The sequence below is a fragment of the Nothoprocta perdicaria genome, unplaced genomic scaffold, assembly GCF_003342845.1.
Source record: "Nothoprocta perdicaria isolate Ctin4 unplaced genomic scaffold, notPer1 scaffold_400, whole genome shotgun sequence".
In the NCBI taxonomy this organism is placed as follows: Eukaryota; Metazoa; Chordata; class Aves; order Tinamiformes; family Tinamidae; genus Nothoprocta; species Nothoprocta perdicaria.
Genome location: NW_020455645.1, coordinates 296,706 through 312,177, shown reverse-complemented (window position 1 = coordinate 312,177; position 15,472 = coordinate 296,706). Strand labels below are relative to the sequence as shown.

The 15,472-nt window shown below is 51.7% G+C and overlaps 1 protein-coding gene across 1 annotated transcript in view; it reads right to left on the bottom strand.

The window, feature by feature from the left end:
* PIP5K1C (phosphatidylinositol-4-phosphate 5-kinase type 1 gamma) overlaps positions 1-15,472 on the bottom strand; it is a 30,442-nt gene that overhangs the window by 13,268 nt on the left and 1,702 nt on the right. The window contains exons 3-9 of the mRNA XM_026045574.1: positions 7,563-7,591; positions 7,378-7,409; positions 5,229-5,315; positions 4,763-4,893; positions 4,046-4,163; positions 2,087-2,239; positions 372-671 (exon numbers count right to left, since the gene is read on the bottom strand). Of these exons, the coding sequence (XP_025901359.1) occupies positions 372-671; positions 2,087-2,239; positions 4,046-4,163; positions 4,763-4,893; positions 5,229-5,315; positions 7,378-7,409; positions 7,563-7,591 (850 nt within the window). The remainder of the gene's footprint in view (positions 1-371; positions 672-2,086; positions 2,240-4,045; positions 4,164-4,762; positions 4,894-5,228; positions 5,316-7,377; positions 7,410-7,562; positions 7,592-15,472) is intronic.

The following is a 15,472-nucleotide window of genomic DNA, read 5'->3' as shown; positions in this document are numbered from 1 at the left end:
AGAGAGAGAAAGAGAAAGAGAGAGAAAGAGAAAGAGAGAGAAAGAGAGAGAAAGAGAAAGAGAAAGAAAGAGAAAGAGAAAGAGAGAGAGAGAAAGAGGGAATAGAAAGAGAGAAAGAGAAAGAGAGAAAGAGAAAAAGAAAAAGCAGATTGCCACAACTTGGGTGCATCAGAGGAATGAACAGTCTCAATTCTCACACACTGCCATGAGACTCAACTTCACTGCTTTGCTTTAAGGGACGAGGAGCAGTGAAGGGGCTTGTCCCTGCTTTGGGGTTAGCAGACTAGCAAGGTCCTCAGTCACCAGCAATTCCTCGTGCTCAAGAGCCACAARCCTCCTTAAGCTGCTCCCAAACATCCCCCTCTCCTTACCAGGCAGTCTCGTTGCAAGGTTTTCACCAGCGCACTGAAGGTGTCTGCATCCAGCATGAGGCCCTCGGGCATGTCTTGTATGAAGTCTAGGTCCTTGTACGTGGGGCTGGACTTTTCTTTTTCCTTCTTGGATGCCCGGCGTTTGTAGGTCGAACCTTTCAGGTCAAATTTCAGGTGCATTTTCACCACCCGGGGCAAAATGTTGTTCATCACGACCACCCGGATGTTTTTGCCCCCTGACTGCACACAATAGAGTCCATAAAACTTTGGCAGCAGCGTCCGTGGGTTCTGGTTCAGGTTCTGCAGCAGGGTTGGAAAAGCATCAGGAAAAGGTCATTTTGGCAGAAGACTCCTGTTGTGTTCAATAAAGAGCCAACGTTAATGGATCTTGGAACTGTCAGCAGATTAGGGCTTCTTCAACTACATTTTTTTTCGGAATTTTGCAGGAAAGCTCAGGAAAATGCATAAACGTGACATTTATGCAGGAAATGCATAAATGTGACAAACTTTTGCCTTTCAGTGGCTTTAGGACCTGAAAATACCACTATGCCTTCAATATATGGAATCAGATGTTCAGATGTCTCTGGGCAAATAATCAAGTCCGGAAATTCCCTGCTTTCCCCATCAAGAGCAGCTAAAAATGGGAAAGCAAATTGAAAGAGAAATAAATACAAATAAGTGGGAACTTCAAGTTTAAAAATATCCGCTATCTGCATTCATTTAGGAGTGTCAGAAATTAAGAGCTGTTCTGTGGCCCAGAATAAACCAAGGCTACAATATTCCTAACAAAACACCACCAATTTTCCCCTTCTTTTAGAGTCATCTTACAAAACACAACCGGCCAGAGAGCACGGATATCCTGCTCTGCCATCAAGCCCTTTTTTAGGCAGCTGTATTATTAGCAATGACATGACAGGCATGATTTGCTTGTTCAGCTTTGGGGAAGTTTAGGAAGGAAGCAGAACATCCCCGCACGCTGCGAAAGAAAGGACAGACCTGACAGATCCTCTGACAGGCGTCAGAAAGACAAAAATTATTTATTTATTATTATTTATTAAAATTTTGTGCTCCTCATCTCACCTCGCCTAACTAGGCTTGCGAGTGAGCCCTTGTTGTGCGCTGCTGAACACAGCCCGGACTAAAAGCATCACAGTGGCAGCCCAGCCCAAAAGCCAAGGCCACTTTTCCAGCTTAGCTGAGGACGTAACCATCCTGCTCCCTTCTCACCAGCTCATTTTACACTGGTGTGTTTCCCAAAGGCAGCAGAGAGATGATGTGGAGCATCTCTGAATGCTCTGAAGAGCAGGTTTCACTTTCCTGGTGCTCAGGGTAGCCCTAACTAGATTTCAGTGTCCACATTTATAGAGCTGGATCCTTTGACCTGGTCATGCAGACACACGGTTGCTGGTTAATACATCTTTCTAGGCATTGGGGTTGTATTTTGATTTATTATTTGTCATCTCAGGACCCTCAAAACAGACACCTGGGAAGTCTTTTTCAGGCCAGAACATGTCTAYGAGCCATGACACAATTAGGTGCCTTAGATTTGCAAATAATTGGCAGGGTTTGTACTTCTGGGACAGGCTTCATGACACACTGTTCATGCAGTCAAGGGACAGGCCACCAGAAACCCACGTGGGTGCCATGCCCTATACAATGCTGAGTACAGAAACATCGTCGCTACCATCCCAAGCCAGGTCCAGGACGATACACACCATGTAGTAGCCGGGAAGGAGCTTCTGTAGGAATTCAGCTTCCTTGTGCATCACAGTTTTTATGATGAACTCGTCATCACTGGTGACATAGAAGAGGGAGCCACTGGCACCAGGGTTCGACAGCTCTATCAGAGGCTCGTTACATAACGAATACTAAGGACAAAAAGGGAAAAAGGGGAAAAAAAAAAGTCTTTAGCCCTAAATCATTGCATACCAAGTTCCACATCCTTCAAGGCCTTCCTCAGAGGGAAGAGCTGCCTTAAGAGCAGCTGCCTTARGAGGCAGCAAAGCTTAAATGACAATTATTTTCATTATAGTTTAGATCTAAGCAGCACAGCTGATGGACAGTTTACAATTAGAGAGTAAGATTTCAGTTCGGAGCCTCCCAAGTGCTCAGAATCAAGCTCATCTTCTGCTTTCAGAACATCCCAGCTGCACAATGACCTCGTTCCCCATTGTGTGGGGACATGTGCAGCACATTTGGGCTTCTTCCAGCACGCTACCACAAGCACGGACAGCAAGCTCGGGTTTTTAAGAGCTCTGACAGTCTGCTCAGGGTACCACATATCACTGTGCTGGGGCCTCTGGCCTTAGGCTCCGGGTTAGACCTATGTTTTATAGCCATGTCTCAGCACTGCTGGGAGCACATGGAAAGTATCAGACTGGGTCCCCAAACAGGAGGAGGRCAATCCGAGAGCAGCGAGGGGTGTGGAATTGGTCTGGAAGGACATTTTCAGACGTGAGGATGCAGAGAGCAGATCCTCAGGCATGCCCAGCAGCAGAGAGCGAATGCACAAGCATGCCCACGAGCACACAGCACTTTGCAGGAGGTCCCAAGCCCTGAATATTTGCAAATGTCAAATGCGTTCAAGGCAGTTCTGTGCTGGAGCTGCCACCGCCGAGGTAAGACGGGGAGAAGGGATAACGGACACAATCAGAGCAATAAATTAAACCCTCATCATTACGTACCGAAAACAGCTTTCAGCACTGCACAGATTAATGATCCAAGACTTTATCAAGTTAATTATCTCATGCATAATTAAAGGCATTTGCTGCTGCGGCAGGCAAGAGAGAATGAGGGGAAGCAGCAACAAATCAGAGCTGTGACCTTTGAAACCAAGGCAGGCGCTTTGCCTCACCCGAGTTCTGAATCCCACATCAGACCAGCCAACGTGATCTGGGCTGGCAGACGGGGCGCTGCCCCCATCGAGCCGTGCAGGGGATGCACAGACCCGTTTGAACCCGCGTGTTTTCAGTCACAGTCACCCCTGGGCGCAGTTGGGGTCAGAAGAAAGGGCTATTGAAAAGGGGTATGTGCACGTGGGACAAAAGGGACAAAAATTCAAGGGACAAAAATTTGCCCATGGAGTATTCCCAGTCTCGTCACCCTGCCTATTGGCTGTGCCGAAAACAGCCTTTCTAGCTCTGAAGAACCTCCTGAGCRCAACAAGAGGCTGGATTTTCTTCTGGCTTCATAAGATGATTAACTAAACTACATTCACATAGTTCTTGAGTGAGTACACGAGGAAGAATTCCCATCTTTGTCCTCAGAGCCCCAGGGGACGTCACAGGGTTGCACCCAGCAGAACAAGGCTCCTTTGGCTTGTCAACAAAGTGAGTTATTGTCCCCACAAGAAGCAGAGGGGGAACCCCTGTAACGTAAGGCAGGCTGCATTCCCTTAGAGCAGATTTCCTTTCCCTCCAGCAAAAGGCAGCAGTTACCTCTTTGGAAATGAGGATTTTGGCTCAAAAAGGGTGGCAGTCCCTGCTGGGACTGTCACTGGAACCCTTCCAAACAGGAGCAGAGGCTCGAAAGCCGCAGCCTGTTCCCGCTCCTTGCTGGGATCAGAGCAACGGACTCTTCTCTGTCCCCTTTTCAGCAAGATTAGCTGATTTAGGCTTACCCCAGACCAATTCAAACAAAGCAGGAAAGACAGAAATCCAGTCATATATCCATACCAAATAGTCATCCGGACGAATCCCAAAGAGCTCTCGGAAGTAGCGGAAAGCCACCGGAGCGTAGGTTTTGAATCTGAAGTCGGCGTAATGGTGAGCCGGGGTGAGGTTGCTTCCTTCGCTGCACAGAACAGACACTACGTGAGGACACTTTCCGTGTCAACCTTCACCACGCGTGCGCATTCACATCAACACTGCCGCGTACTAAAGATAAACTGAGCCTTGCAAAACATCTTAGGAACAATACAACAGTGGTTTTTTTCCTGTGGCAGAACAACATGGAAATAAAAGTATTAATCYGTCTGGAAAATCTGTCTCCAAAGGGTGCAAGCAATAGCATTTGCCAAGCTGAATGTATTTAACCRTAAAACATGGGTTTTAGGAGCTCTGTTTACCCTCACGATCAGGGAGCTTCCAGAAAGTTTCCTCCATCTCAGATGGGGTCTAGTTTCTAGAAAGAAATTCTAAGCAGACTGGTAGGAAGAAACACACCTAACAAACCAGGAATGCAGTTCTGCATCTCACATTGCACTTCCTTGCAAGCCAGTGCACTGCAGAATCTAACACTTCCCACTGTTGTATTTTGCTATGAAAAAGATGCATATTTAAAACATTCAGAGCATCCATCACTGTGATTCACAGACAGATGGAAGCGCTCTTGAAAAACTGGTGAGAGGAAAATTAACTCCTTCCTTCGTTTTGCTTCCCAGGCCTCTTTACCTCGGGAAAAAGATGCTCTCCACCACGTAGAAGTCCTGCATCAGGACATCCCTCTCCGGCTTGGAGCTCAGATTGCCGACTGTATATCCGATCCCTAGCTGGATGGCTCCCTTCAGGGTGGATGAAGTAGTCTGGTGGAAAGAAAAGAGCAGTCAACAAGCACTGCACAGCACATTGCTGTGACATTGCCTGCGTTGCAGCACAGCCCTGCTGAGGCTCTTAAGGAGTTGCCCCGGACACTCTGTTCTGCTAAACAAGTTCAACCAGCTGCTGAATAGATGGGCTGAGGCATTCAGAAGCCTTGCGAGCAGCCAGGTTATACAAGAGCACTGCACAAAATCTAAATGAAATTGGCAGCACACTAACAAAGTAACTCAGGAAAGTTCAGTTGTGCTCTAACTAATCCTGAGACCCAGTTTCTCTTCTTGATCTGCTACCTACTGGTTCCTGCACCACTCAAACAAACCTTTTTGTAGGTGGTTTCCCCAGAAGCATCAACTCCTCGATGACCTATCTTCTTTCCTTGGCCAGGCTGTCCTGGAAGCGATGGTCCCTACAATTGGAAARCATGATGCAAATGGGTCTACTTGGCACCAACAAGCTTCTTCCAAGGCTATTTGCATTGTACATCCGTCCTACAAGACGGCAAGTTTGAGAATTCCCAGCCTCTCCAAGCAAAACCCACAGCACTGAAAAGCAGAGCCCCCAGCAAAGGCAGCAGGAAAGATGGGTTTGCTGCCAGATGCCCCAGGTGCCCAACCTTGGGTTCTCATTGATTACAAATAGTGATACGTTAAATCAAACAGGGAGAAGCCTATTTCTGAAGAGCCCATGCCCTGCAGTTTCCCAGCACTACCTCACACTTCTCTGAAGAAATCAGGGACAGATAACACGCCTAACGCAACCCCACGCCTGCGCTCACACGGAGCTAATCCATTTAAGCAAGATCTCATTTGATAACAATTCAGCGCAGGGATGAGCCCACGCAGGGCGAATGGCAATATAGTTCTTCCTCGGGGCTGGCAAAATTTTGCAGAAATGCTGCAGGACCTTCAGAGAGGGAGCAGATCTTAACCTCAACCCACTTCTTCCCCTCCTAAGTTGTTCCAGGTCTTTGCTGCTGATCCAAGACTAAGAGGAATGTGAATAAATGTGAATAAACCCTTTTACAAGTCAAGTCAACCCCGTGTGGTGCAGTTTGAGGTAACTCCTGCAACCCTGTGCACAGGGGGGCAGTTTCACATGACCCCCAGCTGTTGATGAGGGACCAACTAAACCGGGGTTTTGTAGTCCCGAACAGCCAGGCTTTGGACGCTTCCTTGAGCAGCGTGCCGAGCACCCCAAGGTCACTCCCCAAGTGACAATATTATATCACCGGCTCCCGCAGGCAGGGCCATCTCTCAGAGCTGACGTCTGGAGCAGACAATATGTAATTTTGTTCAGGCTACAGAACTTCTTTGTGCTTTAGTTTTTAATCAAGAGCTTGCAGCTATTTCTGGCCAAGCTGCTTGAACTTCTGGATCTAAGGCTGTCTGATTTTTCTTTCAAAAAAATCCTGCTTTTCACTCTGTTTTAAACATTTGTTTTGCACAGCTGAGCTTGCTTCCCAGTGCTCTGTCTCCAAGCAGTCGTGATTAGCAGCATAGTTTATCCTCCCCTCGCAACTTCTACCTAAGAGGCTGTATCCTATTACAAGCAAATTCCATCTGCACAGCCCTGCGCCTCCACGAGGCTGATCACAAAGTGATTAACAGACACAGGGATTGGTTAAACAGATTGCTATCCCATGAAAATCAGTAAAAAAAGGAAAAAAAAAAAAAAAGAGGAAAAAAAGGCTATTCCTTAGTCACTTGCTCTAATCATAACTGTTTCTGGGGCAGGAATAGGTTGGGTTATTTGTGCAATTAGCTCTTACAGAAGCTTTTCTAACTACGCCAATTCCTGGGGAGGGAAAACGGTTCAAGTGTGAAATCTCTGGCAGATTTATGGAAAGATGCTACTATTCACATGTTCATCATCCCAGGTGAGTAACAGAAAGGGACAAGTCAGGAAATTAGATCAAAAGAGATCATTTGAACGCGGTGCCCTAACCACGAGTGTGGGCTTCAGGCAGCAGCTCTCAGGCACAGATCCTCCCACTGGATTCCCTGCCACCAACTGTGAGGAGCTCTGCTCCAGAAGGGAACAGTGATTCAGCAACCTGCAGGGGGGCAGGAGAAGGAGACTCCCTGCAGACGYCCCCGTTTTAGGGCTCCACAAACCACAGCCACCTCAGCTGACTCCCAGGAGCAGGTGAGACCCAAAGCAGAGCTCAGGAGATGCCCACGGACTCTGCTGCAGACCACGAAGCTCTTCCACACCGTTATCTGAAGCCAACCACACGATCCAAGTGCTTACAGAAGACAACGTGGAGCTAAGTCTGGCCACACAAGGGGCAAAATCCCTTCGCATCCCTTTCCTTTCATTCTCCCAAGTAAATGATACCAAATTCTCAGTAGTATTAAGTGTATTTTAAAACCCAGTTTTGTTCAGAAGGTCGTATTGAAGCATCTCCCGGGGCTCTGTGTTCTCAGCTCTCAGCATGGGGTTTCCCAGACCAGCTTTCCACATCTCACCTCAGTGACTGCTGCCTTCTTCAGCGCCAGACCTGAGGAGAGAAGGGGAGAACATCAGGAAAAACAGGGACATGAGACAGAAAACATCCAGAGGAGAGCCCGATTCATGTAAGCAGAAAAGGCTTCAAAGCAGCTGCTTTTGCTCAGTCTTCATGAAGTTATGGGACCCATGCAAACAATCTCACCATTCAGCTCAGAAAACACCGCACTGCTGCTAATGGGCCATTAACAGCTCAGACAGCACATCCGACGGACACGCACCCTCCGGCTGGCGAAGAAAAATCAGTTCTTGGCCATAAGAGAATATAAATTAACTGTTGCTCAATAAAAAACACGGCAATGGCTGCGGCAGCAGGGGCGATGGCACCGAGCGAACACCTGGATAACGGGGCCCGTTCAAGCTGCAAGTGGGGCAGCGGCTCCGCGAAGCCGGAGGAACCCAAAGGGACAAGGCCTGCTCYGTGTCTGGCGTTGGGAATGGCCGGGAACGCAGCGTGGCTGAGATGCCTCCCAGCCGGCCTCGCCATCCCAGGCCCCGCGCTGCCAACGAGTCCCGCTAATCTCTCCTCTGCCCTTTATCCCGATTCCRGAGCAGGAGATTATCCTTAATTTTCTGATAATTACCCCAAGCCGCTTTCGTTGCCAGCATTTAGGTGCCTGCCGCCGCACACGTACCAGCCGCGGCATCACCACCGCTCRCCCGCGCGGAGGGACGGTGCCCGGGAGCTGCCGCGCGCCGGGGGCAACGACGCTCCGGGATGGCCGGGGGCATCGCCAGCAAAGCCTCCTCCAGAAGCCCGCGCTAGCAAAGCGGCTCGTCTCGGCAAACATCAAAATCCCCACCGGGTGCTTGTCTGGAGGGAGCTGACGGATGTCCCGGGAGACCTGCCCTAACCGCGCGCATCGGGCACCGCGGGGGCTTGCGGCTCTGCCCCCGGAGGCTTCAATCCCTAATGAGCTAATTGGAGCGATTCCTCTCCGATGGGGCACGGCTTAGCCCTGGCACGGCCGGGAAGAGCTCCAGAGGGAGCGCGGGATGAAGCCCACGCTCTGCCCGGCCCGCGGCTCCTCCCGGCCCTTCGGCTCCTCTTCCCTGTCCTGCCCGTAGCCGTCCTGCCCGGGAACGCATCATTGCCATGGGCAGTGATCCTCAGCTCCCGTTTTGCACCTCGTTTTTYGCACGCCTTTCTACCTGCAGCCCCAGCCACTCGGGCTCCACGCGCTGCAGGATGGGGACGGATTTATCTGCAGAAACCCTGGCCGCTTTTACTGTCCAAAACAGACCAGGATCCTCAAGTTTAGCTTCCGTTTTCAGCTCTACCGCCTCAAAGGAGCGCAAACCTACACATTAGATAACCCGTTCCTCCTCTTATGCAACACGTTACGTCAAACAAATTGACGTTCGGACTTTTTTAGACCCCCCCCAGCCCCTATTTGTGCACGCACGGCACAAAAACATCCCCGCTGCCAACACGCAGGCGGGAGCGCTCGGCTTTGCAAAGAAAACCCGAACCTCCACCAGCTTCTCCCGTCTCCTTAGCAAATCGGAAGCCCGAGGTTTGGAAGGTGCCTGGAATTTCACAGACAGGTGGCAGTTTTGGGTACTTCTTTTTCTCGGGTGAGTTTAAGAGGTCACTAATCTTTTGTAGGGCAGACACACGGACTGGGCATGGGGTTAGGAGAAGCTCTTAGGAGAAGGGTGCAAGGCCCACAGCACCCTAGACCCTTCGTCGGTGACGTGCAAGGGTCAGGAGTGTCAGAATCTAAACAAGAAAAAATAGTTGCTTTAATCTCTCAAAAGCAGCTAAAAAGCCTTCCTTGTAAACCTGGACAAGCCGTGAGAGGTTTCCATGCACTGAGAAGGGATCTCCTAGGAAAGCTAAGGCCCATCCTGCAGAAATCTTGTGCAAGGCGTGATAAGGAGCTCGTTTGCAGGGCGCCTGCTTGTGTGTGCACGTGTATAGAAAATACAAATATGACACCGAAGCCTTTTTCGTGCTCTGGAGAAGTAGCCCGAGCAGATTCCGGGCTCCTTTGACCAATCTCACATGCAGAACTGCCGCCCCATTAACAAAAGCAGCCCTTACTAAATGCCCACCAAGAAATAAATAATTCTCTCAGGACTAGAAACACAGGATCACATAAACATCATGTAAGCTCCGTACCAACAAGATCCCTCCGAAAAACGCAACGCACTAAAGCCCTCTTGCAATTCTGCTACCTGCCCCCGGGCCGGAGGCAATTGCAATGGGACGGGGCTGATTTTCAAAGTCAGCCTCTCAAAGCACCAGGACAATCTGAGTTTATTGCTCGGGGGGGTTATTTATTTTTAACCTACCAGCACGATGGCAACCTTTGCAACACAGATATTTAATATTAACCCCCTGTAGCCTGCTGGGAAGCTGTGGAAACGCAGCAGGTCGTGCGCACGCGCACTGAAGCGGGACCCAATTTTACATTTATTTGATCCAGATACAATACACCGGAGTAGCCACCTATGTCCTCTAACCCATTTGGGTGAAAAAAGGCACCAAGACTTCAACGGGGATGCTGTGATTTACTGCTCGATGCGTGCAGGAGCATTAGGAAGAGCGGAGCAGCCAGGCACGGGCTGCAGGAGGCAACGGCCCCGCACACGTTGCGGGACGAACACGGAGAGCAAGGCTGGAAACGACCCGTGCCCATCAAAAGAGACRGCTGCTATTTCCTGATCATAAACTGATCATAAAACGAAATTACGGAGGGCGAGAAGAAAAAGGCAGCGGGAGAGGGTGCCAGGGAAGGCGTGGGAGCGGCGCAGCTGCCCCGCAGCACGGTGCCCGGCGGGATGCAGCCAAGGGGAGGCTGCTCACGGAGGCTGCAGCCTCCCAGCTCTGCCATGGGAGCACCAGGCAGTGGTCAGGGAGCAGGACAACAGGGAGCAGCAGYGGGAGCAGCCTCCTGGAGACGGGAGCTGTTCACCCGCTGCCCCTCGCRGGCACGGGGGGTGCCCTACTTACCCTTATTAAACTGCATTTCTGCCCAGAAAGCTGCACGGCTCGGTTTAGGATGGGAAAGGGCAGCTAGGGCGCCGGCCTAAACACACGGAGGGTGGGTTTTGTGGGGGGTTGTTTTTGAAAGGCAGCATCTCTCTGCAGGAGGATGCAGCCGGCTGCTCTGCACCCTGGGCGCCGCCAGCTGCTGCTGCCAGCCGAGAGCCCCAGAAATAACACGGAAATAAAGCAACCCGAGCGAAATTGTGCTCGTTATCCAGGGCCTACAGAAGAGCTTTTGAAGAGCAACGCAAGCTTTTGATGCCAAAATGAATCCATTTTTCCCCGGAGCATTTGCAAGACTCAATGAAAGATCTTTGGGGTCATCTACACAAAAACTCACGCTGATTTAAACACAAAACAGCTGAAACCATCTCCTGGGCCGCTAGTTACGTGGGGACAGCCTGGAGTTCAGGCAAGGCGCCCTYGGCGAGGGCCAGCTGCAAAGAACTGCTGCAACGGGGGTGATCCTGCAGCAAAAGGTATTGAAGTTTGCAATGGCGAAGCTCCTTCTGCGGCAGGATGGAGCCGTTCGTGGCCCACGGCGTCCCGGAGCCGGGATGTGGGGCCTCGCAAGTGTTTCCTTGACAACCATCCCGAAAGGAAAAGCGCTTGCAGCAGCGAAGGCCAATTCCCGCTCGGATGGAGAGGACGAGCCCAGCGCCGTGAAACCAAAAAAGGGCTGATCCGCTCCGTGGTTCGCATCAGCTGTGTGGCGGGGGAAAATATTAAAAAAATATATATATAAAAGACAATTTTAGAGCGCTTAGCCTGACCCAGGTGACACRTGGGCAAAAAAGCAAAATGAAAATGGACAAAAAGCAAAACAACAACGTAATCGAGGTGGTTCTGAGGTGCACACAACAGCTGATGCCAGGAGCGGAGGGCGCTGCAGCCGTCGGGCTCCGCAGCGCTGCCATCCCGGCGCCTGTGCGGGAGAAGAGCTGCTGGATGCGAAGGTGCCGGCTGATCCGAACACGATGTTCCTCCTCCCTCCCGCGCCTCCGGCCCCAGGAGGATGGCAGAGGAAAGGGAAACGCGTTCCCTGGCACGTCCCGAGCGGCCGAGCAGCCTGCGCACGCGGGAGCCGGAGCGGCAGGGAGACGTCGCCAAGGTCGGACACGGCGGCACCAGGACAAACCTGCTCCCCACCTCGGGCTTCTCTCTTCATTACAGCCTTCACACCCAGATCTGCCCACGTAACTTAACAACGGGGCTTGATTAGGATTAATTAGAAGCAAACATCGCGGCCGGGAGCGTAACCCACTCAGGACGGAGGCAGCTCTTCCCGCCCGTGACGATATCCAGGCACCGCGTTCAAACCACGGTGCTCATTTGGAGCGAGCCCATAAAAGGCCGGAGGACTCGGAGCCACATTCCTYACAATCCTTCGGGAGAGCCACATCCGATGCCCTCCTTCCTCTGCTCCGGGGCAAGATCTGCTCCTCGCGCCCCACCAGGACATCCCAACCCAACGCGGTTGCTCAGCGGAGCATCGCCCGGCGGRCGGGAGAGCTCGGAAGCGAGGAGAGGAGGCAGAGCCTCTTCCCAGGGCGGCTGCCAAGATCCAGGAATTGGGCAGGACCYCATGCAGCCCTGGGGACTCCATTTGATTTTTCAGCTGGAGTTTTCCACTGCCACAGGGCCCCGGGGGCCACTTCCCAAAGAGGAATCAGGGATGTACAAGGCATCACCATGCAGGCTCAGCTCAGATTTCATTTCTATCCTTGATTTTCCAAGCACTCCCATCTCCCTGCCCACACTGCTGCCCTGGAGCAGGATTCAGCAGTTTAATGGGTGCAACATCCCATCCCCACACAGGGAATGGATGCTCAGCTGCATCCTCTTGAACCCTTTGCTTCAGGTATCAGTAATAAACGAGAAGTTTCAGCCAATTCAGCTCCCCTAACTAACTGATCCTGGCTATGAATTCCATCCTGGAGCAGTGACTCTCCTTGGATACASAGGATTTGGGTCAGATGCACGACGCTAAGCCAAAGAAACCAAGTAGAAGCACGGCAGCCACCATCCCATCCCAGCTAGGAGCAAAGTGCAGAAGTGGAGAGGATCCTGGCCAAAGCARAGCAGCTTCCTGATGACCACCCTTCAGGAGAGGTCCTGCAGATGCACCTGGAGCTTTAAGGAGCAGCGTGCTTCTCCATTTACTCTGCAGCCAAAGCCGCTCGGCTAAATCCTCTAAGACTTAATTCTGCTCTTGCTAATGTCGCTTGACAGCAAGATTTTCCTTGGGTGCTCAAACACCAGGGACTAGAAGGGGATTTGGGAACAGGGCTGCGCGCAACRTGCGTCACCGGATCCAAGGGCCTCTCGCACCACGTTGAGCAAACTGCCCTTCTTGAACCTCTGCTTGGTGGTGGTGTTTCCACGACACGCACACGTTCCTGCAAACGGGGCACTGCGGCGCGGGGGACGAGTCTGCWGATGTGCCCCGAGCAGGGAGCTGCTTCTGAAGGAACCTGAGCTTCGGCTGCTGCAACGCTGCGATTTCTACCTGCCCAGGCTGCACACGCTGCTCATCGAGCTCGTGGGGACACGGAGCTGTCAGCGACTTCTTGGTCTCACTCCAAATTAACCACCCTGACTTGCGTGTGGCAGAGGAYCGGCTCTGGATGGCGATTTGCTCCTGTAGAAACAGCCCAGACTCAGCAGAGCCCATCCAACCCCTGCAGGGTGGAGAATCCCCCTATGTGGGACTGGCCTCTTTTCGGTGGTGGCCACTGATAGGACTAGAGGAAAYGGTCACAAATTGAAGCACCAAAAGCTCCCYGGGAACTTAAGGAAAAACTTCTTCRCTGTGAGGGTGCCCGAGCCCTGGCACAGGCTGCCCAGGGAGGCTGGGGAGGYTCCTTCTCTGGAGATCTTCCCAACCCGCCTGGGTGCAGCCTGTGCCCCGTGCTCCGGGTGCCCCTGCATGTGCAAGGGCTTGGACTGGGTGACTCTAGAGGTCCCTTCAACCTTAAGGCTTGTATGATTCTGCTCTGTGATCCTWCAGCAAGCTGTGCTGTGCTGGGCGGGTAACCAGCTCCTCATGAGCAAACTCCGCTCAGTCCATCCCAACTGACTGGGAACCCTTTCCAAGCGGATCTTACCTGTTCTAGGCTTGTCACCACCCATTCCTCCTCAAAGCCAAGAGGCTCGACCCAGAGTAGCAGCAACTCTGCAAACTCCCCTTCCTTAGCCCTTCATGAGTGACCAGCCTCACCTAGGAGGCCTGTTCCAGACAGGCCACGCACTCGGTTTCACAGCACAGGCAGGGACCTCCAAGGCCAAAAAAAACCCACTGCAAGTCCTAGGAGGGAGCCTAGAGGTTAAAAATAAGCTTAAATATCACTCACCCCTCCGTTCCCTTCCTTGTTAAACCTCACTAAGGCCATTGCTGCTCTTTGAGACTAGACGGGGCTTGTTTCATGCTCTTGCTCTGCTGTAGCAAGACACCCAAACAGCTGGGACCCAACAAGCCAGGTGGGAATAGACGCGAAAGGCAACCGCGTGTGCCAAAAACCGTAACTCAAACAGGAAAGTTTCAGCAAAAAGGCTCTTCTCGCCCTGGAATCCCGCCYGCGGAGCGGCGGCTGGTGACTCAGCTATTAGCTGAAATAAGGCACCTTAAAGAAAAAAAAAAAAATCAATGAAATGTTTATAGTCACTGCCAGAGTTACGAGTAGAAAACTCGCAGAAATGGTGAGACAGAAAACACCCGTTTCACGGACCGGAGAGAGGAGCACTGGAAGGCAGGGACAGGTACGCTGGGATGAGCGGGTGCCCAGGCTGCGCTCCACGGCCACGTCGCACGGAGCACCCCGGCCCTTCCAGCGCRGGCAGCCGCAGGACGGGCCCAGAGACGTCACCAAAGCAGCTGCCTCCTGCCCGGGCGTCTCCCTTAGGTGCCAAACGTCTCATGCTCCTGCTCAGCGCTGAGCGGCTCGGTGCATTGATGCGTTCAGGGGGAACAAGGGCTCCTCCCGGCTCCGGGCGGATACGTGYCCACACTAAAGAACAAGAGCAAAACCCAGGCAGGCTCCTAAAGCTCCAGGCGGGCGCAACCGCGGCACTAAACCCTGGTCCCGCCGAGCTCCAAAAGCCCCTGCAGGAGGGAGGACGGGCCGGAGCCGCAGCAGAGCCAGCTCCGCGTGCAGAGCAGCTCCAAAGGTGCCAAAAGCTCCGGCAACCACCCTGCAGCGTCCTCAATACTAGTCCTGGGCCACCTCTACATCTACTATACTACATAGCTATTAAACCAGRTTTCCTACTGCACCGAAGCGAGAGTTATCGCGGTTCCCTTCTTTAAGGAAAATAAAGTGTCGCCGATGACCCCCTGTGTTTTGGTTCCCTKTCAAAGGGGCAGAGCCGGGTTCACGGCGGCTTTTTGCAATGATCCGCAGCAAAGAGGGGACTGCAGTTTTATGTAAGAAACGCAGGTGGCTGGCGAGCGAGGAAGCCACAAAAAGCAATTAGCAGCCTTCRGATGTTCGCTCCTTCGGCTCCTCATTTTCTTTAATAAGCCCTTTCTGGCATGAGCAGCCTAGAAGCCTCTTTTGAGGAAGAGCGTCCTAGATAGTTAATCCACCAGTGACTCCTTAATACTGAAACGAGAAAACAAACACCTAACCCTTGGAGACTAAGGTGGAGAAAGAGTGTGTCATCGGTTTCCTTCCATCAAGATTAATTTCAGCCCAAGGAGATGCCTTGTTTAAGGGGAGGTAATCTGGAATAAGAAACAGTAAAGGTATCCAAAAAAGCACCTTTAACGGGAGAATTAACTTTTCTACTTCTCCCAAGCAGAGTTTTAATACGTAAATACATCTATGCACACATAGTGACCACACAAACGATACGCACTTGCATTCGCTAGCAGAACTTAAATATCTTGCACCATATGAGCTGGCATTACACGAGAAAGAGTAATACATGAGGCAATGGCAACTGGGAGGCTTCCAGATTGCAGGTTTGAGCCCTGAACAGCCAGTCCTTATGAACACCAAGACTGAAATTACCCAATAACACATGCTGTTTAAACCCTCCAAATAATCAACTGTTGAGCT